The sequence below is a fragment of the Rhamphochromis longiceps genome, linkage group LG6, assembly GCF_057381845.1.
Source record: "Rhamphochromis longiceps isolate RC_006_pf linkage group LG6, R_longiceps_female_GT1.1, whole genome shotgun sequence".
Classification (NCBI taxonomy): Eukaryota; Metazoa; Chordata; class Actinopteri; order Cichliformes; family Cichlidae; genus Rhamphochromis; species Rhamphochromis longiceps.
Window position 1 is genome coordinate 37,102,146 of NC_140562.1, and position 27,570 is coordinate 37,129,715.

At 41.9% G+C, this 27,570-nt stretch overlaps 2 protein-coding genes across 2 annotated transcripts; both read right to left on the minus strand.

Moving 5' to 3' along the window:
- Positions 1 to 151: 151 nt before the first annotated feature.
- On the minus strand, positions 152 to 7,730 carry ogal (O-GlcNAcase like). The gene is made up of 17 exons (XM_085410538.1): positions 7,346 to 7,730; positions 7,124 to 7,175; positions 6,680 to 6,777; positions 5,775 to 5,905; positions 5,332 to 5,503; positions 5,118 to 5,216; positions 4,874 to 5,013; positions 4,634 to 4,778; positions 3,997 to 4,095; positions 3,652 to 3,908; positions 3,399 to 3,573; positions 2,838 to 2,923; positions 2,193 to 2,285; positions 2,019 to 2,107; positions 1,548 to 1,668; positions 1,329 to 1,458; positions 152 to 579 (listed from the first exon to the last, which is right to left on the minus strand). The coding sequence occupies exons 1-17, from the start codon at positions 7,416 to 7,418 to the stop codon at positions 443 to 445; spliced, it is 2,097 nt and encodes a 698-aa protein (XP_085266664.1). The 5' UTR covers positions 7,419 to 7,730; the 3' UTR covers positions 152 to 442.
- Positions 7,731 to 9,701: 1,971 nt separating this feature from the next.
- LOC146668598 (uncharacterized) lies at positions 9,702 to 19,151 on the minus strand. Its single transcript, XM_085410543.1, has 11 exons — positions 19,006 to 19,151; positions 16,857 to 16,961; positions 16,616 to 16,771; positions 14,622 to 16,305; positions 13,978 to 14,031; positions 13,110 to 13,890; positions 12,834 to 13,037; positions 12,572 to 12,638; positions 12,364 to 12,485; positions 12,121 to 12,272; positions 9,702 to 10,656 (listed from the first exon to the last, which is right to left on the minus strand). Exons 1-11 carry the CDS (start codon positions 19,099 to 19,101, stop codon positions 10,556 to 10,558), a joined length of 3,522 nt encoding a protein of 1,173 aa, XP_085266669.1. The 5' UTR covers positions 19,102 to 19,151; the 3' UTR covers positions 9,702 to 10,555.
- Positions 19,152 to 27,570: the final 8,419 nt, after the last annotated feature.

The window sequence follows — 27,570 nt, forward strand, 5'->3', positions numbered from 1 at the left end:
TTTAATGTAACCATAATTAATCATTAATATATTCCCTGTATCCCCTGAAAAGATTAAAATTTCTTCTTTAAATGTTCGCGTGTGAATCGTGATTTTAAACAAGAAACCAAAATCTTAATGTTGCATTTGCTGTGGTATTTCGTGGCATTTCGTGGCATTTAACTTGATTAAATCAACAAATTCATCTAAAAAATACCTATACAGTTTCATGTCTACAAAATCAATAGTAATGCATTACACTTCACTATACATTAGTTAGTATTCAGGTTTAATCAGGCCTTTCAAAGACTTGGCAATGGGTGCAGGATCACACTGATTAACCGCCTAACGTGAAAACATTTTGAATCAGTTTAACATGCTCCAAAGTTAGCGATTAGTCACATAGCAGATGTTTATCTCCTCACTTCAAACCTGAGGAAAGTACTCGTGAGCAGTTTTTTTTTCACAGGCTCGTTGCCATTACAAGGATGTCTTGCGGTAGCCCGTCCATCTGTACGAGTTTGAAGGAGCCCAGTTTGGAATAAAAGTCGAGCATCCTCCGATTGCTCTGCCTCAACTCACAAAAGGCTCCTCTGGACCCTAAAAGGAAAACAACAATGGTAACTTTGGAGTTTTGTAATAAAAGAAGCAGTAAAGGCTTTATGTGAAGTATTTCACAGATGCAAATATTCTGAGACTAACTTTATAATTAAGTATATATGGGGGTGTTAAAAGGAGACCATTATGCTTTTCCTTACTTTCTTCCATACATATACTGTTAGAATGGTGGATACACACAATCTTAGAAAGCATTTCAAATCATAAGGTCAGCATGTGTAAAAGTAACCCCTGTGAGCTAACAGCGTGGGCTTCAACCTGCTCAAAACACTGTTTCCTACAGTTTCTCTTTATGTTGGTGACTGCATGCATCCCTAGTATGGTCATCAAAGCCCCACCTATCTCCTGCTTAAACATTCTTTCTGAGTGGGGCAGCCAATCAGAAGAAAGCTGCCTTAAATTGAGGGTAGCTTTAAAGACAAGAGGAGCTAAATGTCTTATTTCATACAGGATGAACCTATACACAGCATAAGATTATTATGAACTGTGATTCATGCAAAGCCACTCTACTGGAACCCAAGAACAAACACGTGGAGTTGGAAAAGACCATAACTGGGCCCTTAAACAGCAAAGCAGCTTATATTATAAACATCTATAGATATAGAATGATATTGCTCTAAATGGAACAGCTCCCCCATGTGGTTAATTTTCTGCCTCATAAACCTCAACATGTGCAGTTAGATGAGCTTCATCCAGAATGATCAAGTTCACAGTGTGAAATCTCGACCTACCACTGCTCCTGATGGAGGACAACAGCTGACCAATCATGCGCTTGGCTGGAGAAGGATCAGTGACCCGAGGGAGCATTTCCAGAGCAATCACTGAGGGGAACTCTTCAAACACTGAACCACTTACTGCCCTCTGGAGTTTGGAAATAGAATACAGTCAAGTGACAGCATTTATGGTTATACTGCATTCTAGAAAAATTTTCACATCTTGCTTTGAATCACCTGGATCTTGGCTGCAGCTGGTTTGGCATCAGTGAGGGCCAGTGCATAACCACACAGCCCGAGGTAATCCTCCAGGATAAGACCACAGAGAGGGGAAGGAGAGATTTCACCTGCTGACAGGCTGCAATGCCCCAGGGGAAAAAAATAAGATGAAGAGGAAGATCACATTCACAGAAGAAAAAAGGTTTATCATCCCAAGTAATTTAAAGTGCGTTTTAACAATATACCCGCTGTATATAAAAGATTGCTGTAGCCATCGTGACATCACTTGTTACTATCTTGGTGTTTTGAAAATAGACGTTCAAAGTGAGGGGCGGTTTTTCCTGAGAACTCGAGGAGTGATGCATGCTTCCTGCTTGTGCAACTTGTGAATCACGTGGACTTTTAATAACGAGGACCACAGTTTCCAAAAATCAACATGAGGAAAGTGGTTAGTGAGGTCACATCACTAACAGAGTAGCTAACTCTTACCTGTCACTGATAAGTGGAGACTGAGCCATCAGAGCAGAGTTGCCTTCTCCTGCTTTCTGCATCTCCCTAAAAATCCTCTCTACCTCTGGCTAGAAAGAAAAAGAAATACTCCATAACATCACTCCTGAATTTTAATCGAGAGAAAACTAAACCACTGATGATCAGCATCTTCACCTTGTCCTCAGGGCAGTAGGGTCGTATGCAGTAAACTGCTGTCATGGGAGGATGTCTGAACAGGTCTCTGTTTCCATGTCCTGGCAGCATCCTCTGTTGGTGCGGAAGAAAACAGACACCAGAAACCCAAAGTTTAAAAATCAGGTGGATCTAGCATCACAAGGTGGTGCTTATATAGTATGCACTACAGATGGATGGTAACGTTAAACATGAAAACAATAAAATAAACGTTTGTGCACATAATCACTGTAGCCAGAAGCTCAGACATCAGATTGCTTTTGTTTTCACGGACATTTTTTTTTTTTTTTTTTTTTTTTTAAACTCTTGGACCTTGATGATGTCAAGGCACACAGCACTGGAGGCCCCGCCCACCTTTATGAAGGGCAGCCAATCAAATGAAAGCTGGCTTGAAGGGAGCGGATATAAAGCAGCTTGTTTGAGACAGTAGAAGAACCAAGGAGCTGCACCAAGGCTCAGTATAAGATAAAGATGCATTATTTTGAACTGTGAATAATGCAAAGCTACTCTAGTGGAGTGCAAAAATAAAATATGGAGCACAAAACATCAGCTGGAGACCTTGCCTTGTTACTGACTATTATCACTGCTGTGATTTTATATAACAACTCACTGCACTGCTTAGTTTACCTGGAATTCTCCAGACAGGCCTCCTCTGAAGCCCCAAGGTTCAGGATCATCGTTCAATAACTGGGCTGAGGGTTGGCTGTGGCCTCCTGTGGAAGGCAACACACAACAAAATATTAAAAGCTACAGTAAGCAGCTTCAGTTCACACTTTCACACCTCATTTAACCAAAGCATAATCACTTCTCTTAAAAAGATAGAAGGATTAATCATCGAGCTGATAATCTAAATGCAGTTCCCTGCTGATTTTCATGGCTGCTGCAGTTTTTGTTTGGAAAAAAAAATGCTTACAAGCTCATCTCTTATTACAGGTAACAGTGGGAGCAGAAAATCACACAAACTGAATGAGATGCTCCAGCATTTCTTAGTTTCAGAATTCTTCAAAGAATTCAAGAAATATCTGTTTATATAGATGTAAATTTGAGTTTATTGTTGTTTATCAAGTGTTATTTTGTCCGTATTGTGATATGGATATTTTGCTACTAAGGGGTCCGCAACGTCTTCATCTATAGAGCAGTCTTTCAGTGTTGGTTTGCAATATGAGTGGAATATATTCGTTTTCTCACCTAGTGTTTTCACGTAGGCTCGAGCCAGACCGACCCCACTCTTGATGTCACAGATGTAGTTGTACAGATCGTACAGGATGCTGCGGTTCGGGGCATTTGACAGGCGGTTGAACATCTGCACCACTGCCTCACACATGTTATCGAACTGCTGGGCTCTTGAGCACCACTCTGCTGTCTGAAAAAACAGAAAACAGCTGTAGGAGGACAACATGTAGAAAAATGATCTGCGTTTGCATATAAATATAAATACTACCTTGTCTGTCTCTGCAGCTGCTGCCTGACTTTGGTTTTTGAGCCAGTCCAGCTCCTGCAGCATGGTCCTGGCTGTGGTACCGTGTTCGTAGGGCAGGTAGAAGAGGTCTGACAGCAGCTTCAGGTCATCCAGGGTCAGAGGCTCAGCTGTGTACAATGGGTTCTCCCCGGGACCAGGAATGTAGGGGCTCTCACCCATGTCAGTCTGCATGGGCTCCTCTTCTGATGACTCTTTCTTCAGGCGAGGATGACAAGGGCCTGGAAGCACAGACATACCGTGTATTAAAGTGACAACCACCCATTCATGTCTTTTAATATCATTAAACCATATTTAATAAGACTCTACCTCCTGGTTGATCTGTGCTCATGAACTCCTCCAGCCAGTCAGTGAGGGCCAGATTCAGGGCTTTCTGTGGGCTGTAGCAAGGATCCTGCTCTTCATCACCTGGAGGTGAAGGTCAGAGAAAGTGAGACAATGTTTAAGCTCCGTGACCTCACAGACAGCATGGAGTGGATTCCAGCAAACACAACGACAACACTGACAGCATTTCCTGTCAAAACTGGAAAAATAAATCTGCACCATAAATAGATGTTGATGTTGCTTCCACAGACAACAGTGATTCAGGCGGGGTGGGCCTTATGAAGCAAAAAATACTATTCAAAATATTCCAAAAAGTGCATGTTTTTATTTTTAAATATGATGTCTGACTGTCATGGCGTGGTTGTTGGTGTCAGGCAGGCTGAAGTACTCTTTGCGGAAAAAAGGAAAAGAAAAAACCTTGTTGATGCCAGAGGAGAAAGGCCAGACTGTTGGCTTTGAGCACTCCTGAAAGCATCAGGAGCAGGTTGGGTTCACTATATTATGATTGCAAATTACTTTCTACACAGTCGCTGAATGCACTTGAGGGTAGTCCTGTAATGTTTTACCTTCTACAAAAGAAAAAAAAAATGCATTTGTTAAATCATGACTAACAGAAACTCACCCATCTCCACATCCCTCGGTGTTCCTTCGGCAGGTGCTTTACACCATGTCGCCAGAGTGTGAACGGCCACGAAGTTTGGGTAAAACTCACAATTGGGATTTGTGAGCACTCCTTTCAGTTTTGGGATCAGATCAGTGGGTCTATCCTTTTAGAAAAAAACAATAATATATAGACACCGGAGTCATACTGGTACATACACACAATCTAACACTGTTAAAATAAAGAAGAGAAAAAAATAACCTTATAGGGTCCAAGGAAAAGCCTTTGGGGATCATAATCATTGGCATGAATGTTGTCCCAGATGACTGGTGCCCTCTTCAGGACTGAGGATACCTCCTCTATGGATTCAACTGAGATTTTGTGGGATACTACTTTTGGACCTAAATAAATGAAAAAAAAAAAAGTAAAAACAAATGAATAATTAACCTTGGGGAAATTCAAGATCATGGAAACAGGTTCAGGCTCCGGCTGAGTGTAATCTTACCAGTCCACAGTACGTCAATGCCAGGCAGGAGCTTCTCTCCCACAGTGTTCAGGTACGAGGACTGGGTTACACTGGGCGTACAGAAGACAGCACAGTAATCTGAAGATAAAGAGTGACTCATTAAGAAACTGTTAGAATAATGTGTATTATTTTCTACCACAACGCTCCCTGTTTAACTGGACTGTAACTGGACTGGACTGTTTTGCTGTCTGACCTGTAGGACAGAAGAGGAAGACTTCGGGCTCTCCTAAGTGCATGTACACCTCGTTAGTGATGGCCACTTGAGCGTGGGCGAAGGAGCTGAAAGCCTGCTTGTCAGCTGGACACATCTCAGTCTCGATGTCGTCAAAGAGTAAAGAGAAAGACCTGCAGCCAAACTCCTTGACCTAAGGAACAAATGTAATTTCTGTCAGTGAACAGGGTCAAGTGAAAGTTAGCATCGCTTTGCTTACAGCCAAAGACATAAAAAAGGCTATTCCACCTAGAATTACACTAGCCTCTGTATAATTTTACTACCCCACTTTAAATGCATCCATTTTACTGCTAAGCGATGCGCTGTCCAAACCCTCGGAGAGCCACAAAGTGAGATACAACCAATTATAAATTATATTATATTTTTTCCTGCTGCACCCATCACCTCTGCTTCCAAAGTCCTACCTGATCTAGTTTCCTCTTCAGGGCAGCTACTTCTTTAGGGTTGGAGAAAGTAATGTCCAGACCGGGTGAGATTGCATAGACGAACTCGACGTCGTGCTGTTTCGCTGCTGATATCAGGCTCGTTAGTTGTTCTATGAAAAGAAAAGGGACAAAGAAGAAATGCTATTTGATGATGCAGTTCACAAATTCTGTTAATGATCCCTTTACTTCCCATCAATGAACAGATTTAAAACAAAGAGTTAAAGTGACATGGTTTAACCTTAGATTTAGCTGCTTTTGTGTCTGCGGGGAAACTTTACGAGCATATACAGGTGGGTCTGAAGTCCACTGACTTGATGAGGGGTCATCAAAAACATGATAATTTGAAAAAGGTTAAACATCAAATCGTCTTCACTGCACTTCAGATTGTAATGTTTTTGATAACATCCAGACAGTCGACCCAAAGACACTTTAAACACGTCTGAGGAGATAACAATGAGTCGTAAGGGGATGAGTTCGGAAGAGCTGACAACTGCAAAATGACCAAACTTTTATTATTTTATGTGTTTTAATTTACTTTTATTGTTTGGGGCTCAATTTATAACCAGTTTTGCACGACTATTGAATGAGGACTCAGATATGCACACGTAAATTTAAACACATAGTTTCAGTTCCATTGCAGTTAACTGGACGTTGCAAATTAGTAAGTTGTCTGAGGAGGAAATATAGTACAGATTTTTTATTTAAATGAGCATTTGTTAAGGTAGCGGACTATGCATGGAGGCACAACTGCTCTGCTAATAGATCAGGGAATTAGTCAGTGTTACTTTTAAAATTAAAGACAGGTGCAACTGAATTTCATCTGCTTCCAAGACCAGAAAGATTTTTGTGGTTTTGAATTATGAATGTGATACGGTGAGACTCACCCGCCTCCTCAGCAGCGTACAAGTCTCTCCAGTACATCCTGTGTTTGTAATCATCCTTGGGGGCGTACAGGTATGTGTTCAAACCCCACTTCTGTTCCCTGCAAAACCAAAATATTATGCCAGAGGTTAGAAATTCTCAGTGCAACATTTCTAAATGTTGGTGCGCATCCTGATCACAATAAAAGCTTCTAGTAATAACAGAAAATAACAACCGAAATTGCCAGTGTAAGAGAAACTGTGACAAAAGCAATGCAAATCACCTGCATGTCATTTCATTCATGCAAATGATTCAGCGCAACTACTTTTGGATATTTAAAAAATAAATAAATACATGAATATGAATACAGCTATATTACATATGTCAAAATCAGCAGCTGCTGTTATTACTTTCAGGAAGTGTGTTCATCATTTCCAGTTCTTCGCTTGGTGCCTAAGACCACATACCTCTTAAACAGTTCTGTTCTTTGCTCCATAGTCCACGGCCGCCCATAAAAGCCTGTAACAAGCAAAGGTCGACTTACACTTCAAAACGCGTCATCTTACCAAAAGTGATCAATGCATGATTGATTAATCAGATGCATTTTAAAGCGGGCAGCTGGAAGCATTCAAGAACCTGTAATCTAGCGGAGCCGCGGTGTTTGGGCCCCTGATTCCGGGTCTGCTCACCTTCTACTACGCCGCTGATGAAGCGCCCAGTCCCGGTGACGGGCTGTCGCTTGGTACTGTCCGGTTTCGACATGTTTTCCTGTAATATTCAGTCTCTTCCTGCTTTTTGACTTTAACAGTGCTCAGTCTGCAGCCCCAGCTGTGACACGGCGATACTGACAGTCATGCTTCTGCACGCCAACCTTTGAATTGATTCGCATTTATTGCACCTTATTCTCACGCCTGCGCAGTAACAGTCGGGTTAAACACCTGCAGCATTGCGCAACATCGCGCTAACGCCAATAAATGTCCAAACCTGTAAATGGTCGAAACAGAATCGCAGCTATTGTTTGGTGCGGATAACTGAAGTTCAGCTCATATTCAGACGCATGTGTCTGACTACCGGGTGGACGTCTTAAAGGGACAGTGTGCCCACAACTTAAAGGGACAACACACCAAAAAAAAAAAACAAAAAAAAACCACGCAGGATGCCACAGGAGTTCAGTATCTTCTACTAACTTTTACAGTTTTAATTTCAACATACCCGGTAGTTTGTTAAGTTAGTTTCGAGAGGATTTTTTTTTTTTTGCTTCGTTTTAGTTTTTATTCTTTAAATTTTTTTATTTTATAGCTTAGGTTTTATTAGATTTAGTCTTCTTAATTATAGAAATATGTAACAAGCAACCTTATTAAGTACACCTGTCCAGCAGCTGCTTGTAAAGGTGGGTGAATCGATCCAAGCATCTATACCAAAGCTGGTCTTGGTGTCTAACGTGACAGGATCGATATTTTGTTTTTATCTTTGAAGTTCAGCATGTAGCCCACTAAAGAGTTTTAAATAAACGGTTTTACTCTTCTTCTTCTTCTTCTTCTTCTTTTTTTTAATGAAAAACATCTAACTCAAGATCTGAACAACGTCTGAAACTTTCTGTGTTGATTGTCACATCTATTTTATTTACAGCCTATAAGACATTTACAGATTGACCCAAAGTGATTTAGAGAAAGGCACATTTATATTCCAGGTAAAGCGGAAAGAGTGAAAGGTGTGGTTTTTGTATTAATCAATAATTATTGTGGATAGTAAAAATCACCTACCCTTAATATGTGTTCAGAATTTGCACATTAGTGATCCCATAAATCATGACACAATGCTGGCACATTGATAAGCTGCGTTTATAGATTAAAAGTATCTGTATCGGTACCGCTATTGGTAGTACTGGCCCTGTATTTACTTGGTATCAGATTGATACCAAAATTTGTAGTATTCCACAGCAGTTTATGTAAATAGCCAATCACACTGCAGAAAATCAATGCATTTAGGCCTCTAGACACGATCAAGGCAACCCTCTGAAGTTCAGACTGAGCAACAGTTCAAACATGGCTGGTTGTGCCAGAAGTGCTGGTAATTTTCCCGCACAAACGCCTGGAGGGTTTAGAGGGATGCTCTCTTGGTGAAAATGCCTTGTTGATGGAAAAGTCAGCGGAGGATGGCCAAAAATAACCATTTGTTACAACCAAGGTATGCAGAAGAGCATCTGTGAACAAACAACCTGTTGAACTTAGGTGGGCTACAGCAGCAGAAGACCACGGCAGTGCCACTCCTGTCAACTCAAAGAACAGGAAACCGAAGCTACAGTTTGTAGGGAAACACAAAAATGGGAAAATGGAAGACTGAGAAAATGTTACCTGATCTGATGAGTCTCACTTTCTGCTGTAACCTTCAGATGGTAGCGTCAGAATTTGGCATGAAAGCAGCAAGTCTCGTATCAATGGCAGGATGGATCCAATGGCCTTATATCACACTCCCTTATCTTTTCTGAGGCACAAATTGCAGTTCTTCTTGGTAGTTAATTACTGAAATAAACTGTCTAGATCTTTGCATATAAATCAGCAAACTCTTAGGAGATCGCCCAAAGAACTCCCACTCCCTCTCCTGAGTGTGTGGTTTTGCGAATGCATCATCAGGCTAATTTTACTTTTGTCCACAAAATTGCTGGCCCTAGTTTTTTGAAGCCAGGAGAGGATTTTGTGGCGTCGGAAACTAAGTCTAATCCTAAGTACTGTGATGATGTTAAGATATGTGAACAGTCTATAACAGTAAAAACACCTTCGGGAGCTCAAAATCTCAATATATCAAGTCTCCACAGATAATTGGTGCTTTCTAGTGATTCTAAATGTAGATTTTTTTTTAATATGCCAGCAATTTAACTAGAGGTGCAGTCACTATCAGTAGCTGCAGTCCAGAATCACAGGTTTGAATCAGAGGTTTTTTAAGGACTTTTTTAAAATGGGGTCACTGCATAGACCAAAAGAATCACTTGTGTGGGCCCACGGGAAATTATTTTTATCAGAAATAAATTTCACACTTGATGACAATCACTTGAAAATTCAACAGGTTATGATTTTAATTGTCAACCAACAATTAAGGAGACCCCCCTGAAAAACATAGCAGCCAGATTAATGCACAAGATGAAACTGAGGTAATGCAGTGTGGTTACAGCCATAAACATTGTTTATTCTATGTAAAGAGCAATATATCACACCCTTTATTTCAAGCTCACCAATGGAAAGTAAAGCAGTGGAGCAAACCACTGTCTGCCACAATTATCTGGATCTGGTTCAACATCAATATGATGTCACCAAATTTTTCTTGTTTAAGTTTGGTATATGTTTGTGAAGATATAATCCTAAATGTCTAATAAACTACTAGAACAGATCCAAATGTGGACCTACTGGAAAAGTGAACCCCTTCTACATTAGTCCAAGCCCTCAAAAACGTTCATTTAAATCAGTCCGGAACAGCAAAGAAACACACAAATCAACACAATAACAAAAGCTCCTTGTCAGAGGTAAATATCTACATGAAAATATCTAATCACTCAAATTAACCCAAGTAAACAGAAAAACAATAAATTGCCTTTTTTCCCTATACAAACTTTTCTCAGTGCTCTGGAATGCCATAAAAACCTTGTCTCACATCAAGTGCTACATGTCAACTTTGCACACGATTAACTGCATGCATACAAGTGCTACATGTTTGTACATATAAACTGTACACATAAAAACCTTCATGCATTTACAATATAGTTTAGCAAAACATGAAAACTTATAACAAATTTTTCCCATGCCAGTATAAGCACAATGCTCTGAGGTTTGTGGAAAAACCCCCCCAAAGCAAACGCTTCCATCTTTTCTTCCAGGCTTGTGCTGCCGTTCGTCCTCTCGGCTCTGCTACGTCTTTAATCCTCTCTGAGCCTGCTTCAGCAACGAATCAAAGTCGAGGTCCTCAAACTTGGTCCTGGAAGGAGACGCTTCTGCGTCTCTGTTTGCATCTGAGAAAGAGAGGGATGTGCACATGTTCACTGCTGTGTTCAACAAGGTGATGAGGGTGTCCGCGATGTGTATTACAATATAGTGTGAGAGCACTGTAGCAAATACAGCTTTTGTGAAGCTTCAAAATTTCAGTTTATGATAACACTGTTGCACTGTAACTCTTGACCAGCAGTGACACTGGCCCTTAATCCAAGTGCTTCATCTGTCTGCGGAGGCTGCGTGATAACCCACTCTGCCCTCCTTCCCTCTCAGCCTGTCTGTGTGGCCATTCTTTTCTATGAGCACTGGAGAGGATGTGTGCCTTATTTTCAATCAGCAACACCTGGGCCCAGAGCGCCGGTGCTCTACAAAAGTCAATAGGGATTAGTTGCTTGGTGGCTCTCCTCCCTGAAGCCTGGAATGTTTAGAGCTGCTTAAAAAGAGCAACAAGCCCGTTTACTGGACCTGTGTGGATTCAGATACAGATGCACCTTCACCTTTACGAGGTGCCTCGGGCACAAAAAGTTAGAAAATCACTCACCTAATCAATTTATAACTTACACTAGTTACACCATCATCATCATCATTCATCTTTCTGATTAAGGTTTTCAGCTGTACACAGCGGTGCTGTTGGAGTGCTCTATTCTCACAGAAGTGAGTGGACTGTCATGATAGACTCGAATCGAACATGCTAGTCCTGCTGGGAAGTCATGAGGTGTTTTAGCAGTTGGTTTCTGTTTGTAATGAAACAGATTAAATGTGCACAATTATCATATATGACACCAATTTTAATTCCCAACCCAAAGAGATGACCCACACTGTACAGGTTGGGACACCTCTGGGGTGGCATCTTTGGCTCTGCAATTAAAGAGCATAAACAACAGTTGACTGTGTTGGGTATAAACCCCCTTTTTCCTGTGCTGAACATCTCAGCCTCATGTCTGAACGAGTACTGTGGTTTCTTTCTTTTTTTTAAATGCCTGAGAGCAACTTTCAATTTTAATCTGTTGGATTTAGTCACAATGTCACATCTCTACAACTTCAATTATTTTTTTTGGTTGTCTGGCTACATTTAATATGATTTCATTCAACTTCTTTTTTTCCTTTATTCTGGTAGAATAAACCAAGCGTGTTTCAGCCTGTCCATTCTCACACAGCTATTATAAGGCCGGGCTTTTATTCCCTTGCGGACGCCACAGATGAGTAGTTGTTCTTATTATATTTGTAGACCTTAGCTTGAAGCCTGCATGTGCTGCTGGTGCTCTTATACTGTGCAGAATACACAGTATACTGTCTGTACAGTCATAACAAATTGAAGGATACAGCATGTGTAGGTTCACCTGCCGTTTCATAACACAGTAGTTTTTAGGGCAATTTTTTTTAGTCTTTTCCAGATAAATTTTTTGTTTTTTATCGATTTGTCCGGTAACTCTCTCCTTTCACTATAGTGTAGTGTTTGTCTTGGCTGTTGGTGTTAGACCTACCAAGATCCGTGTAGTTTGTATTACAAAACTGCCGTCTTCCACCAAAGCAGATGTCAAAGGGCAGCTCATCAGGTTGCCGTAGTTTCCCACCATTATCGATGGCTGCGAAAGCATCTTCCATGTTGTAGAAAGTAACGAAGGCATAGTGGTCACTGTGGGAACCAAAGATGTTGAGTTTAATGGTGACCCATTTCACTGTAAAGCCAATAAAAAACGTGTTAAACTGTAATGGTGCATGCTTACCCCCTATCTCTGAAGTGAAGTGACACACACTCCACCTCTCCAAACTGAGAGAAGCGTTCTCTCAGTTCATCGTGAGTCATGGACCTGCGGATGCGGCCGACGTACACCACCCGGCGCTCGTCCTGTGTGAAAGAATTAAATGCGATATAGTTACCGCCCACTGGAAAAGCAAAAAAAAATATCAGTACGTCAGATGAGTTTTACTCACTATGGCTTTCAGTTTCTGAATCCTTATCTCATGCTCTCTCCTGAGCTTCCTGGACTCTCTGCTGCTGCTGCACGGACGAAGAAAATGGAGAGTGAGATTTTGCTCCCACTGAATGTGTCAGTTATCGCATAAAATCAGGGGCAACGACAAGTCAGTGCGATTGTTCTTTATGTCAAAAGTTCGCACTAGTTCTCTAGCAGTTAGCAACAATTGCACTGTATCTGAACTGGATGGTTACAGCTCATCAACAATATTCACTGACCTGCAAAAGTCTCTCCACCGCTTACAGCATATTTGTGGAGATGGCGACCGAGACCGGGATGTGGACCGGGACCAAGATCTGGACCGTGATCTGCTGTATCTTGGTGTACAGCACCCTGACCTGTACCGCCGAGGAGGGGATCGGGACATGGAGCAAGAGGGGGACGATGAACACGAGCTGCTCTCTGAACGCTTGCGATGGAGCCTGCAAGATAGACATATTGTAGCCACAAAAGGCAAAAGCTCAGGCTGAACGTGAATGATAGAAGATGAGTACCTTAATCTTTTTGGAGAGCGAGATGAAGAGCTGGATGAGGAAGAAGAAGAGGAGGAGCGGGAGCTGGAGCTTGAATCGGACCGTGGTGATCTTCTCCTGTATCTCCTCTTCTCTCTGCCTCTGACAGGAGGGCTGGGTGGAGGTGTCGGGAAGGTGCATGGAGCGGTCTTGTCTTCACTCCTCCCACGATCTTCTTTGGCAGCACAGTCTGCAAACTGCAGAGCTCTGTCTGTGGTCTCTGATCTGGCCCTGGGCTGATTGAACTGATGCTGCAGCACTGACTGTGTTTTAACAGTTGTAATCTGGTTCTTCTCTTCACCTGCAGCTTGCGAGCCCTGGGTCATCACATGGTGCTCATTTGTGGTTTGAGAAGCATCCTTGAGTAAACGGGGCTTAGCTCTGCTACGCTGAGAAGCATTTACAGGAGAATGATCTACAGAACCGCAGTAATCGTGATCGGCAGATACGTGCACAAATATGTGGGAAGAAGCAAGAGCTGCAGCTGACTCTGACTGAGTTGTGTGAGTCTTCCTGGACGGCAGAGGACGGGGGTCAATTATCTGAATAGCCTTGGATGGAGGATTTTTCCGTCTTGCAGGCTGCTTAGTGATCAGAATGATTTCAGTGCTGAGGGGCTCAGGGATATCCACAGCCTCCAACACTTGGAGTTTCTGACTTTCTGCAGTGCTTAAAGATTCAAGTGGTCCCACAGAGGACATCACCGTTAATGAAGCAGCACGGAGAAGCGCGGGCTCGTTCTCACAAACTCTCTCTTCTTTAGCTGGAGGAGGAAAAATAAAAAGAGGTTATGTATCGCAGGACGTGAGCCTCCATAGTACACCGCTGCTAGTAATCTGACAAAATTCACCTTGTGTTTCCTCAAACTGCTCCAACAAGCTGGTCAGATCAGTCGCTTCAATTCCTGATGAAAGAAAGAACAAACGTGAAAAGATCGCTTTGGAAGATGCTCGCCTTTAGTTCTCTCACACTCCTATCATCATCACATTTAACTCAAAATAATAACAACACCATGTAAGCTCAAAATCCTTGGGCTTTCTTATTAATATGTTCTATGAGAAAACAGTAAAAATGAAGACTGAATCTTCTAGTATGCAGAGTTTTTTGGACAGCCTTTAACTTTGCATGCGTCTCCTGTCTGCACACCTGTCTCCACGTCATCGTCCCACACAAGTTTTACCAGTTTTTCCTGGTAGTTCGCAACATGTTCCTTTCCTGCTTTTGTTGTGGAAAGCAAACAGCTTATAAGTGCTCTACTGCCGCACTGTGGTGATCGCAACATAGTATATACTAGCAAAAAAAAGAGAAAGTATGCTTCCTGGCACAAAACATAAAAAATAGCTGTTGTTTTAAATCAGGCATATTTTGCCTTTGAAAATGTTTTCCCCAGATTCCAGTCTTTAAGTCGAGCTAACTGGCTGCTTCTACATTTATTTCACAGTCAATCAACTTCTGTATATTTCCTAAAATGTGAAACTACTCCTTTGTGTTTACCTGAGTCAGCTGTTGCTCCCTGCACTCTGCACCTGGATTGAGGAGGTGGTGGTTCCTCAGGAGGACTCATACTGTGGGTTAGGACCTCGGTTACTGCTCCAGAATCTATGTGAGTGAGGGGCTGACTGAAATGTGGGCTGACAGAGGAACATTTTACTGGTCTCTGTGCGTCAGGACTCGGTGCCTGTGGAGTTTCTGGTAAGCGCTGGGGTCCTTTGGGTGGGCTCAGACTGCATTTTTGAATGTGTGATTTTATGCCCTGTGAGTTTTCTTGTTCCTGAGAGATATAGGAATCATCTGCTATTTCACTAAATGCTGTCTTCGTATCCTGAAGTGGTGCAATGCTCTCTTGGCTATAATCTTTGATTAGAGGTGACACCTGGGGATTTAGCTCTGAGGAACATGTCTGTCTCTGAAGAGGTGCAGCTGAGGATTCAGTGTGGAGTTCTTGAGGCTGTCTGTTGCTCTGCAGGCTTGAATCCCTGGACAGAAACTCCACTTTAGGTGCTGATGAAGAGTTGGAAGTGGATAGTGATGCTGCCTGAAGAACTGGCAGGGAAAGGAGGACAGGATTTGGGGGGTCACTACTAAGTATTGTTGGCTTCTTCACTGGACTTTTCTGGCTTTCATGAAGAATGTCCGGCAGTGGACTGGCAGGCGAGAGGACTTTGGATTCAGTCCTTTGGTGATTTAGTCTGCTGTGATTTACATAAGTGGAAGATTTGGCTTCTGAGGAGTGAAGCTTGCGTGGTGAAGAGGCAAGATGGGATGACTTGAAATCAGGTTTACGGGGGTCTGGGTAGTGATGCGGCATCTTAGGTTTGCAGCCGTTTTGTTTCTGCAAACAGAGGATGGGGGTCAGCTCCTTAGGGGGCTCAGGAACAGAGGGCCACTTGGTAGTGTAGTTCCCCTGTTTCTCTACCAGGGGTTGTCTCTTCTGGCGCAGCTGTCTGTACTGTTGGAGGCTGAGTGATCTGGCCTTTGTCTGAGCTTTAGGCTGCTGGTCCTCAGTTTTGTTATAATTTACCTCCGAGGACGTTGCTGAGGCTTCAATTGCTGGATTTTCAAGTGTGTTTGTGCTGTTCAGTGGAAGTGACTCACTTTCACTAGTATGGCAATTTGTGGGATCGCTCTCATTTAATCCATTTTCCGATTCATCCAATGAAGCCACTCGAACGGGGCCAAAGCTCACTCTTTTCTTCCCTTTGGATGGGGGTGATCTGGAGTTTCCATTCAACAGCACGCTCTTCAGGACTTGCCCGCTATCTCTTCTTTCATCTACCTCATCTCGTATCTTGGTCTCTCTTACAGGCGCCTCGTCATCAGATACTACATTTATCTCTTCATCACTGTCTCCAGTTGGTCTTTCGTACTTCCACACCTCTTCCTGGGAGAATATGGTGGGATGTGTCCTCGGCTGATCCCCTTCCTCCACACGAAGCTTCAGACAGTAGGGATGCATGAGCTTCACCAGGCTGACGAGAGAAGTCGAGGTAAAAACCTCGACTTCGGCATCTGCCTTTTTATTTTTGGGATGAAACATCTGGCCTTGTAGCTTAAACATCTGTGACAGACCGCTTTTCTCTAGTTTGCCCCCCTCGCCTTTCTCCCCATCACTCTGAGTTGTGGATGCTGTAGTTGGTGTTTTAGATCTTGGTCTAAGTCTCTGAGCAAACGATGATCCCTATTAAAAATGAGAGAGAGGGGTCTCAAGATCTCATACTGCATCTGCTGCGAGTAACATGTCACTTCCTTCCTACCTAAACACAAGTTACCATGGTGATCTAAAAGAGCTGAAGTTGTGACATAGAAAAATCTTTATTTTATTTACAGACACCTCACTAACACACTAATCCTGCTTTGTAAATTTCCACATTAGCTGATCATCATTAGCTTCATGATGAAACAGTCGAAACGCTTCTCCTACTTCTTCTCTGATTACTAGAACAGACTGTGGACAATACAAGTAATTCTTCATTCTAGTTTCTACTCACCACGGTGTTGTCCCTGTACTCTGCCTGGCTGAGGAACTTGGTGTCTGGCAGGGTGTCGAAAGGAGACAGAGTCCTGCCGTCATCCTCCACACAATCCAGCATCTCAGTCAGGGCGGACAGCAGGCGCTCGCTTTCTTCCTCAGCTCTGCTCTTGCACTGAAGCGAGAACGCCAAATCAAAATACATACACAGCCAGTGTGACTGAGTGAAATCATTTAGATGAATCTGCTTTGACTCTGACCTCCGATGCAACAGTGGAGTCTTCCAAGATGGCCAGGATGGAGTGATCCACACAGGACTGTGTGTCCATGTCCACGCCTTCCACACCTGCCCTGCTCAGGACTGGCTGTAAACACAGGCATGACACTTCAATGTCCATGTTATACTGATTTGCATGCACACACATTAGTATATTTACACCTCCTGCTTAATAAAAAACAAAAACCCCAAAACACTCATTTCCCTGGGTGTGACCAAAAGATCAGGAAGCATGACTCTAACTCCAGAGCAAAAACAGGAAGTCCCAGTTCTGACAAAAGTTCAAAAAACTGTGATCAGATCTGATACTTGACTCATGTTTAAAAAGCGAGTACTTGTCTATCACACATAAACCCATACTGACTTACGTATCGTCCTAAATGAAATGCTGTTATTACAGAACATGATAGTTTGATTGCTTACTGCACTCAGCACTATCTGAAGCATTAGAGCAGCTGAATGGTGGTGCAGCTAAGTTGTTTATTAGTTTGTGGAATACAGCGGTTGTGACTAAAATATTAAGACTGTCCATAATGTTGTCCATTTCAGGGTTTAACATAATCAACATCTCAATGACTGTGGGCCAGAAAAAAAAAGGGCATCACATGGACAATAGTAATGGACCACATCTCTTAATCTTCAGGTGTGTTCAGTCCTTCTGCCAAAGGTGCAGAAAATCAAGTATCTAGTGAAACATTTACAAACATTCGCGAAGAACAGTTTGCTGTAAAGAGCTTGATGAATTTGAGTGAGCTGCTGTAATAGGATGCAAACCTTTAACAACTCAGTTTGCGACATTTCTTCTCTCCTAGATTTTCCACAATCAACTGTAAATGGTATTACTGCAGAGTAGAAGCATTTAGAAACTTAGCTCAGCCACGTAGTGTCAGACCACGTAAAGTTACAGAGCGGGTCGCTGAGGTGCACAGGGCACAAAAGTCTCACTGCTCTGCTGACTCAGTAACTCCACAGGACCAAACCTCCTCTGGCATTAACATCAGCACCAAAACGGTCCACCAGCAGCTTTTTCTTACATCATTATTCACAAAATATTTTTTTCTAAACTGCGTCTTTGGATAGCTTAAACATAAATGAAGCCATCCTTAACCACTCCCACCCACCACCTCATTACTATACAACGAATAACTCAATCAAGAAGCTGGTGAAAGGAAAGGTGCCTGTGTTACGTTGGATACTGGGTCTAATAATTTGACCTAAGAAACCCTATAAAATACTATTTAATTTTTAAAGATTTAAATCTGTGACAGCACACTTATAACTCACTGGGAAGCAGGAGTGCGCATCTTTGTTTTAATAGTATTTCATGTTATTAACAAACTTTGCCTATTTTTTGTGGCCGCTGTTTAAAAGACCCCTGCAACTTTTTTAGGCTCTAAATGTGATTATGTGGCTCATGCTATTAAATCAAGAACTGTGTGGGGTATTTAATCGATATACTATAACTAAACACAAAGAGGAGCAGACACTCAGTCAGACAGCAAAGGATTTCTCTTAAAGGAAAGAACAGGAAAGTGAAACCTCAGTTTTTAAGATCAAGTTGTGATGAATGAGTAGGAAGCCGGCTACGGCCCTAGAGGCGGGTGTAACATCTGTACAGCACCTCTGGGAAGTGAAGCAGCTCTCATTTCCTGCACTCCTCTAACCAAGCATTTGCTTGACAGGGCAGCGGTTCATTTCAGTGCCTGGAAATATGTTAAAATTAGGCTTCCGGCAGTCAAGCAAGGACAGCAGCTGGGGGATAGTTGAGGGAAATAAAGCAGCGTGGGTCGTACGGAGGGCGATGCCTTATCTGAACATCTTGTACCTTCGCGGGAACTCACCGGCTTCCCTCCGTTTAAACGTCCAAACTAATAAACATCAAACTAGACACGAACAGCCTCATTAACTAGCTTGTCATTTAGCATTTCCCGCATCCAAACCGTCCAAATGACAGGCGGATCGATCCGCTCCCTGATCACTACCTGAGTAGTACTACGAGCTCGTTTCAGCCACGTGTCGTTATTCGCGCATGTGGCCTCGAGAGCAGGGGATACACGCCCGACTAATGCACCGAAACCCGCCACTATGCGGTCTATTTTATGACCGATGAGCTAAAGTGAGGAAACCGGTACCTCGTTGGGGGTGTTGCTGGCCATAAAGTCGCTGTTGCCGGCATTTACTTCCCCGTCTTTCCCCCTCCACCGCGCCGCCATCTTGCCTCTCCACATGGTCCGCTGGCAGGCCGGAGGGAGACACGTGGTCACCGGTTGGAAGCGCGCGAAAAGCACTGATCTGAGATCGGATTTAACTACGTTAATCAGAGCGAGGACGCGAGTAGAAATCAGATCCCAGGTCAGCTGTCTGCTCGTCACGTTTCTCATTGATTATTAATTAGTTTTAGCTTAAAAAATAGTTTTAGTGACCCACAAAGTGAGACGAATTAGGGACAAATAAAGGAAGCGGGTTTTGACAATGAAAGGTAAAATAAAAGGCAGCTTATTAAAGGAATCGTTTTTCTTTTCTTTTTACAGGATCGTATTCAGAAGCACTTAAATGTTTCTGGACTGCTTTCATTCCACCCAAATTATAATCAATTCAAACAAATAAGTAAAAAATTAACTTATTAAAAGTTGATTCTTGTTACAGGTTTAAATTTTTCATTCATTAGTTATTGCTCAAAGAGACACCTTGTGGCGGAAGAGTCTTGTTACAGATGTTATGTACAAATATAGATATAAGCGATAAAAAATGTGAACTCTCTATAAAAAAACAAGTTATAAAACCAATACACTCAAAGTGAAATGTTAAATTAAAATTAATTATTCTAATATGAATATAAGTGAAAATGGTCCAGGTAGGAGTGATTTCCTGTTCCAATGATAAAATATACCTGATCCACATCAGTATCTATCTAGTGAAGTATCTAGCAAAGTGAAAGCACTATTCAGGATTTCTGGCTCTTTAACTGATACCTTTCTTCTTCTTAATTTGTTCCCTAGGTTTTGCATTAAGATTTCATGAGGTACCCTACCACTGCTGTAAGAAGACCCACCCTCACAGCCTCCATAGTCTGGCCTCTCTGCTCTTCTTGCTCCCTGCTGGCTCTGGAGAAAAGATCTCACTTTGTGCAGAGAAGGACACATGCCACACAAATATGTATAATTTATAAAGTAGCATTTTAGCAAAATAAAGGCAGAAACAGTCAGATACAGCTCAGGCTGCCTGACATTTGTTTGAATCTGTTTTATGGCATGAAGCTTTGATGGAGAGAGCACTAATGGTGTAAGTGGGAGTTATCTTCTAGTGCTTTATTATCGCTGGTGTTATAATTGCTGAGAGTGTGGTAAAAATATCAGTGCAAATGTTCGGCATCAGCGGCTTCATAAAATGTTAGATACCATAATAAGCTACATTAAAACTCAGTCCTTGAAATGGTGACTGTAACCTCCTGGTTTCTGCCCCATCTACAAAACAGGCTAACTGATTGTGCGCATGTTCAGACATCACAATGTTTGCTTTGCCATTACTTTTCCGTTAGAGATTAACAACGGTTTTACTAACTTGTTTAACTTGAAATGGGACCTTTGTGAGGTCCAGTTTTTCCAGTTTAGTCTTCACGTGGACTCGAGGCCACAGAAAGCTTTAAATGAGTTTGATTGATTGTATTTATTGCTTGTTACTCATACAGTTCGGTGTGATTGATGCTTTGTTTCGTTTCTTTCCTCTTCATCTTGTGCAGCTCCACATCATGTTAAGTCATATATGAGAAATTGTTATTATACATCTGAGTAATAAATACAACTGCTCAAATCAGTATTTTCAGCTGTGGTTGATTACATTTGCATATTCAGTACATCAACTATGTGCTTTCCTCTTGTTTCCTTTTCTGTTTACTGTTACACTTTGTTTCTATTTGATTATGAAGTTGAGCCAATCATCGCTCAATCATTTCTGCAGGAGCTGAAGAGTTTGCTTGGTTTTGTCTGTTTGTTGCCTCTGTCTGCACCATAACCAGATGAGGGTGGCCGTCAGTAGTTATAAAGTCTCCCCATTTTGTGTGAGTCTTCACCTGCATGTGATGGCAAATACACGAAGCTTCAGACTCTGTTCAGGTGTGGCTATATTATATTTTTAGTTTATTAAGGAACTCCCTGATCTGTCTGACTCTGCTAGCCATTTGCCTCATTGCATGTGAATAAGCTGGGAAGAGGAAATGAAATAAAGAGACCTGGACTCTTATTACCTAATAAATAATAAGCTTTAAAAATAGAGATCTTTATTCACTTTTTTATTCACTTTATTCACCTGGTTAGCACTAAGTGCAGGATTTAACACAAAGGTCTTTTGTAAATGTAAATGTTAGATCTCCACCAGGTGAGAAGAAGCTAACCGCCCACCCACCCAAGTGCTGAACTAACTCATAAAACCTATGCGACGAAGCACACTATGAGCTTTTCATAACTGACTGGATATTTTATGTAAAGGAGACCAGTGGTTTTAAGATAAACTGCCTAATTATTCGTTTCTGTACAAGCCAGAGGAGAGATATGCAGCTGAAGGTCAAAGTTGTTGTGCACACATCAGATCCTTTTTTAAAAATTGTGCACAAGTTGTCAAGCTGTATTTCCTTGAGAGTGTGGTGCTAATTCTTCTAATATATTATCCCAATAGAGCACCTCTCTCCCAGACTGCAGGCTTGCTTGTATTTTCCAGAATTTCCAAAAATAGAGTGGGAGGCAGGTTTCAGCTATCAGACTCCTGTTCGTGGAACCGGCTCCCACTTTGGCTGCAGGAAACAGACACCCTCACTACTTTCAAAATGGGGCTTCAGCTGTCTTTTTCTTTTAATAAAGCTTATATTTAGGGCTCAATCTGGTGACTGTAAACCATTTTTAACTATGCTGCTATAGACTCAGACTGCTGGAGGATTTCCCATAATGTACTTTTCACTCCCCAATGTGTTTATTGTTTGTGGTCTCTCTGTGCTCTTGTTTTTTCTCACCTCTTATTCTTGTCAATCAACAACAACAACCACAAGTTGCATGTAGATGCTCCTCCCTGATCTTGGTTCTGCTGGAGGTCTGTTCCTGCTTGCTCATAGGGGATCACCTGATTGCCCCTCTGATATAAGAGAAGCTTTACTTGCAATAAAAAGCACCTTGAGATTACTTTAGTTGGTGATCTGATGCTAAATCAATAAAACAGAATTAAACTGAAATCAGCTGAATTGAATACTCAGCATAATGAAAGTCAGACAGATTAATTTCATAGCATTAATTTTACACTTTTATATGACTGACATAATTTAGGTCCTGGCTATTTAAATATATTTCAGGGAGAAATATCTCATGTTCCTATTTTTGGGTCATGGAGGTGGAAATATTCCACTGCTGCAATGTATTTTCTCCACTAGATGGTGATATTGTACACCTGCCATTACGTTCCACTCATTCTTTTGTTTTCTATTGGATATCAGAAGTTGTGAATCAGTTCATTCTCAACTCCATACCAGCCACCTACAGTTAAAGCTATTTAAATTGCCATAGGCATTTGCATAATAAATGTCAAGGTTGTTCACCTTTCTGTTTGTGCTATCTCGTATTATCTTGTCTTTTTTTTCCTGTGGAGGACTGTGGATGTGTCTGTCCTGTTATCTTGTGCATACCAGGAAGGAGCTGACCTTTCTGCTGAATGTCATGGTGGAGTCAATGGCTGCACCAGATTAGCAGGGAGGAAAAATGTACTCTCTGATATACACTTTTAACAGGGTACCACACATACCCTGCTCATTTACAAGTCTGCCCGATATGTACCTATACTGTACGTCATGTCTACCTTGCAGTCTGCTCAGCTTGTCGCCTGTTTCCCACTCTTTTTGTTGCTTTATATAGTTTAATCCCCTGTCTTCTTCTGTTCTGTTGCTTCAGGTCTCTTCAGCTGCCACACACCGACGACCTCCCACCTCATCTTCCACAACTCTTGAAACACATTACTGCCTGAAATGGGGCCAAAGCATCCTCCAGTCTCCAGTGTGAGTGTGTTCAGGAGTGTGCAGAGGCAAGTGTTTGTGTGTGTGTGTGTGTGTCAGGAGAGGCAGTTCTGTGTAAGTGGGTCACCTTACTGCCGCATCCAGCGCACAGCCACCCTGCCAGTATATGTCCCCACAATCACGAACACCCACATTTAACCCACTCTCCACACACCACATGCCCCCACTTTTATCCTTTTTCTTCTACATTTTTTTATACTTTTTTAAACTTATTCCTTAAAAATAAGGAAAATATAAAATTCACTCACTAAGTTCTTTTAAGTGCCAGCCTTCACTTTCATTCTTGGTGGGAAGAAAAGCTCTCCTGCTTTTCTTTCATGCCTCATCTGTCCTGTACTTCTCATCTTTTCCTCACTCTTGACCTGCAGGAAGACTCCCACGGTGCTCTTTTGGCATGTTTGAATTTTTAAAGAACCTGTGAGGTCTAAGGAGTCGGGTATAAGCTTTCCTTTATCACTCTAACTCACACTTGCTGCATTTCTCTGTGTGTGTGTGTTTGTCTATATGACTTCCAGTCGTCTTGGCTGCTCGGTCATGCAATGTTTTACGTGTCTCTTATGTGACCTTTCAAATATTGTGTAACACTGGGAGCAGTGTGTTATAAAAAGGCAAAAGCACTCTGATCTTTAACTTGACACCTTCTCTATGGGGGAAAAGCAGGACACACAGGCATTACTTTGGAGACTGCTGAGTTGGGGAGCTCTGTTGCTTTCGTCCTCGTTTGATTTTTTTTTTCTTTGCTTCAAGTAAGTCTTCTTTTTTCTTTGCTTTCAAAGCAGAGTGGAGGAATGCCCTCCCACATGGTTCAGAGAACATCTGTTAGTGAGAAATGAAGGCCTGAGAGAGAAAGAGAAGGAGGGGGAGGTGGTGCAAGGGGACTTACATTAATACAGAAGACGAAAGGAGGTGAAGAAAGAACAGGAGAGCATGCGGAGAGGTGGAAAGGGGAGGAGGGAGAGTGACAAGACCTCAGCTGGGGGAGACCACCCTTTCTGCAGATCAGCAGAGGTGAGACTATCCAGAGGTATCCGAGAGATAGTGACTTACAGGTGCACATGTTTCCGTGCACGTATGCATACAAACACACTCGGCATGGTAACAGAAACCTACATCAATAATGTAGCTGAGAGAAACAGGATGCAGTTTCTGCCTTACATAAGAGTTTACAGACGGCTGGCTCGCTCAGAACAGCCTCTTTCATTCTCTGCTTTGCCCTCAGGCTGGATGCACACAAGATTTCTTGAGCTAATTAACCACCACATTTGCCTTCCAAACAACTTTAACAGATAACTATGCAGCTACAAAGGCATGAGAGTGGCACTAAAGCCATTTTTAACTTCAGTCTACTGACTTTAGGTGATTTGTTTTACTCTCTAGAGCAAAATTTTTCAGCAGTGCTTCTGTAGCTGCTAATTTGCTGGTTCCTACATTATTAAAGTATTGCAACAGGCTTGTTTCTAACAGGCATGAATAATGACCTGGGAAATGAACTTTTGTCTTTGCTGCTGCGCACATACTGATTATAGTCAAACCTGGCAGCACCTAAGCGTGTGGCGTGTTTAATCCAGGTCACAGAGGGTCGCAGAGACATGACAGAGGTTCAGTAGGACTTGGTATATTAATGTTTGATGGGCTATATCCTGTGAGGTAAAGCAGAACAAGTCAAAATCTACTAGAGCATTTTCTAAGATGGCAAACATTGCATCAGCTTTACACGAGTATGTTAGCAGCATACTGACTTCAGCTACTGTTAAACTTATTCCAATAACATTTTTAATACTTTTTAAGTAATGCGACACTGTCGACACAAATAAGAAACTGTTGCTGTAACACACTCTTTAATCTATATTTGAAAAAGAACGGGCAATTTTAGTTTTTTGTTTAGGGGTGGCTGTAGCTGAGGAGGTAGTCCAGGTTATCTTCTAATAGGAACTAAGCTCGATTCCTGGCTGCTCCAGTCTGCGTGCCGAAATATCCTTGGGCAAGATACTGCTTTCATCAGAGTGTGAATATGTGTGAATGCTAGATAAAAAGCACTTCTATAGAAAAAAAGCGCTTGCACAAATGGGTGAATGAGACTTGCTGTATGAAGGCCTTTGAGTGCACAAGTACAAGTGGGCCTGTTAAGTAGGTCAGTTAATAAGCTGACTTATTGAGGAAGAACTCAACATATATACAAGCAGAGCAGTACAAGTCTAAACCAATTGTGCATAGAATTATTTAGAACTTCACTAAACAAACCTAAAGTTTTTATGTAAATCCAGAGAGTGAAACAGAAATAAACCTAAGTATAGTGCTGATGTGGGAGAGTATGAAACCATAAATCTGTATGTTGGATTTATGAGGGGATGAAGATTAACAACCTGTTATTTCAGTCGTGGGGCTGTGAAAATCACCATCACAGGAGCATTTCTGGCAACTTCATCAGTTTTGTTCCTGTTCTGGTGTCAGCTTGGGAATTCCTGATATACCTGCTGTATGCTACCTGCTGTGCACCACACACTGAGTCAGCAAAATGTTGACCGCGTAGACAAACTTCCCTCAAGAGCTGTCTGGCATCACGGAGGAGCAAAAAATGAGTAAATATTAAGCTAGCATTCATCAGGTGGACAAAAAAAACAAACAAACAAACACACAAACAAAAAAAACATTTCAAATGAGCATTAGTGCTGCTTTGCATCTTCTGGGTGCATAAATTGGCAACTGCTTGCTGATGCATTAGCTATAACAAGTAATTGAAGTGATAATTTGTCAATATTGTATTTGTCTTTCCCCAAGTGGAGCCAAAATAATCAGTTAATGCTGGGTTTACTGAAGTGTTTTATAGATTAGTGCGAAAAAAGGGGGTAAGAAGAAAAAAACAAGTTAAAGGAAATGCGCATCATAATCCAATAAAGTCTATTGTAAGGCAACACAGCAGGCAACGGTGATACTTGATTAGGTATTTAAAAAACTGCTTTCTTGTTCTCCTTTATTATTTTCTTCTCCGGTGCCTTTTCTTCACCTTCTTGTTTTGTGTTGACTGCCTGTCTTTTATGCTGTAATCTCCCTCCACGGCTTCCTTTGTCTCGGTTATTTCTCTGTTATGCAGGCTTTGACTATCTGCAAACTGGCAAATTGTTAATGCGTGTGGATGCCTGTGTATAAATGATTGTTGTAGAGTTTAAGACGCCGTGCTTTCTGCCCACACCCATTTGAAAGTATGAACTTGTCAAATATGTCTCCATGAAACTGTTAATGTGGGCAGATACATGTGTGAATCACAGTTTTCATTTATAAAATTGCGTGTGTAGAAGCTCATCATGCTTGTGCTATCCTTTTTCTGCCACATTGCCATGGCGACAGTGCCCTCCCGGGGTAATGGGGGACGAGTGCGCCAGAGCTATTTATTCTTTCACCCTCCCTCTTTCCCGCTCTCCCTCCATCCATCTCCCTCTCTTTTCCTTCGTGTCTCTCTCTCTCATTCTCTCTCACCACCTCTCTCACTCACTCCATCTCTGCCCTCTTCCTTCTGCAACCTCGCCGTCTTTCCCTCTCTCCTTCTCCCTCCTTCCTCTGCTCTTTCTTCCCCTCTCTGATTGGCTTAACGCTCTCCTCCTCAAAATGAGATGCTGCCTAATGAGACAGAGGGTGAGGAAGAGAGGGAGGGGGGACAAAGAGCAAGTGTCTTAAAAAAGGCAAGTAGGAATATGTGGGGGAGGCAATCTACGCAGACTTGTGTTGCATGTAAAGAGAGAACCAGATTTAACAAAAACTCTGTGATGTCATTCTGGAGGGAAACGGCACGCTCTTGTTTATAATTAGACATCTCAGGAATGTGCGTATGTGCAGAATGTGTTGTATTCAGTCTTAGGATGTCAGTGGGGGTCATGACCTTTCTAATGGCTAAAATCCCTGAATAAGCACAATTTATACACTGCTCAGCCACAACCATTAAAAGCACTGACAGGTGAAGTGAACAACATTGATTGTCTTGTTACGATGCAGTGTTCTACTCAGAGACCTTGCCCTCACAATAAAGGACACAATAAAGAGCCCCTATGTTTTGATCCGACCGTCAAACCGGCCCAGATCCCGATCCAAATGAGCATCTTTGGGATGCACCAGAACAAGACCAACCCAGCACCCAAAGTTGCTGCCAGGTGTCAGACATCACAGGAAAACTCCACATATTCTGATAGGCAGAGCTGCTTTTGCAGCACCATATTATAATTGGTTTAGCAGTGTAGCTGATTGGTGAGTAGGTGTTTATTTTATTTCTAAGGTGAACAAGAAAGATTTTACCAGTATTTTACGAGAAAATAACTGCAAAAAATTATGAATATGGAAATAAAGATAAATTTGGGTAACTAAATTCTACAGTAGCAACCAGAGCTGGGTGACTTAGTGTGGAAGCAAATGGTTAATTTGCATATAAGCTTCTAAGCTCCTAAGCTTCCAACTTGCAAGTCTTAAGTTATGAACTAATAAGCTGCATAAAAACAGCTAACTGCTAATTAGTGGTAAGTAACTTATAAATACAGTGACAGAACTTCACATGTCAAACCCGAGCACAGATTTCTTGGACATCCTGTTAGTACAATTAATTTGTCTTATAATTGCATTTGCCTTAAAGTGCTCCAAAAGGTGGCAACACCCACACTTGAGA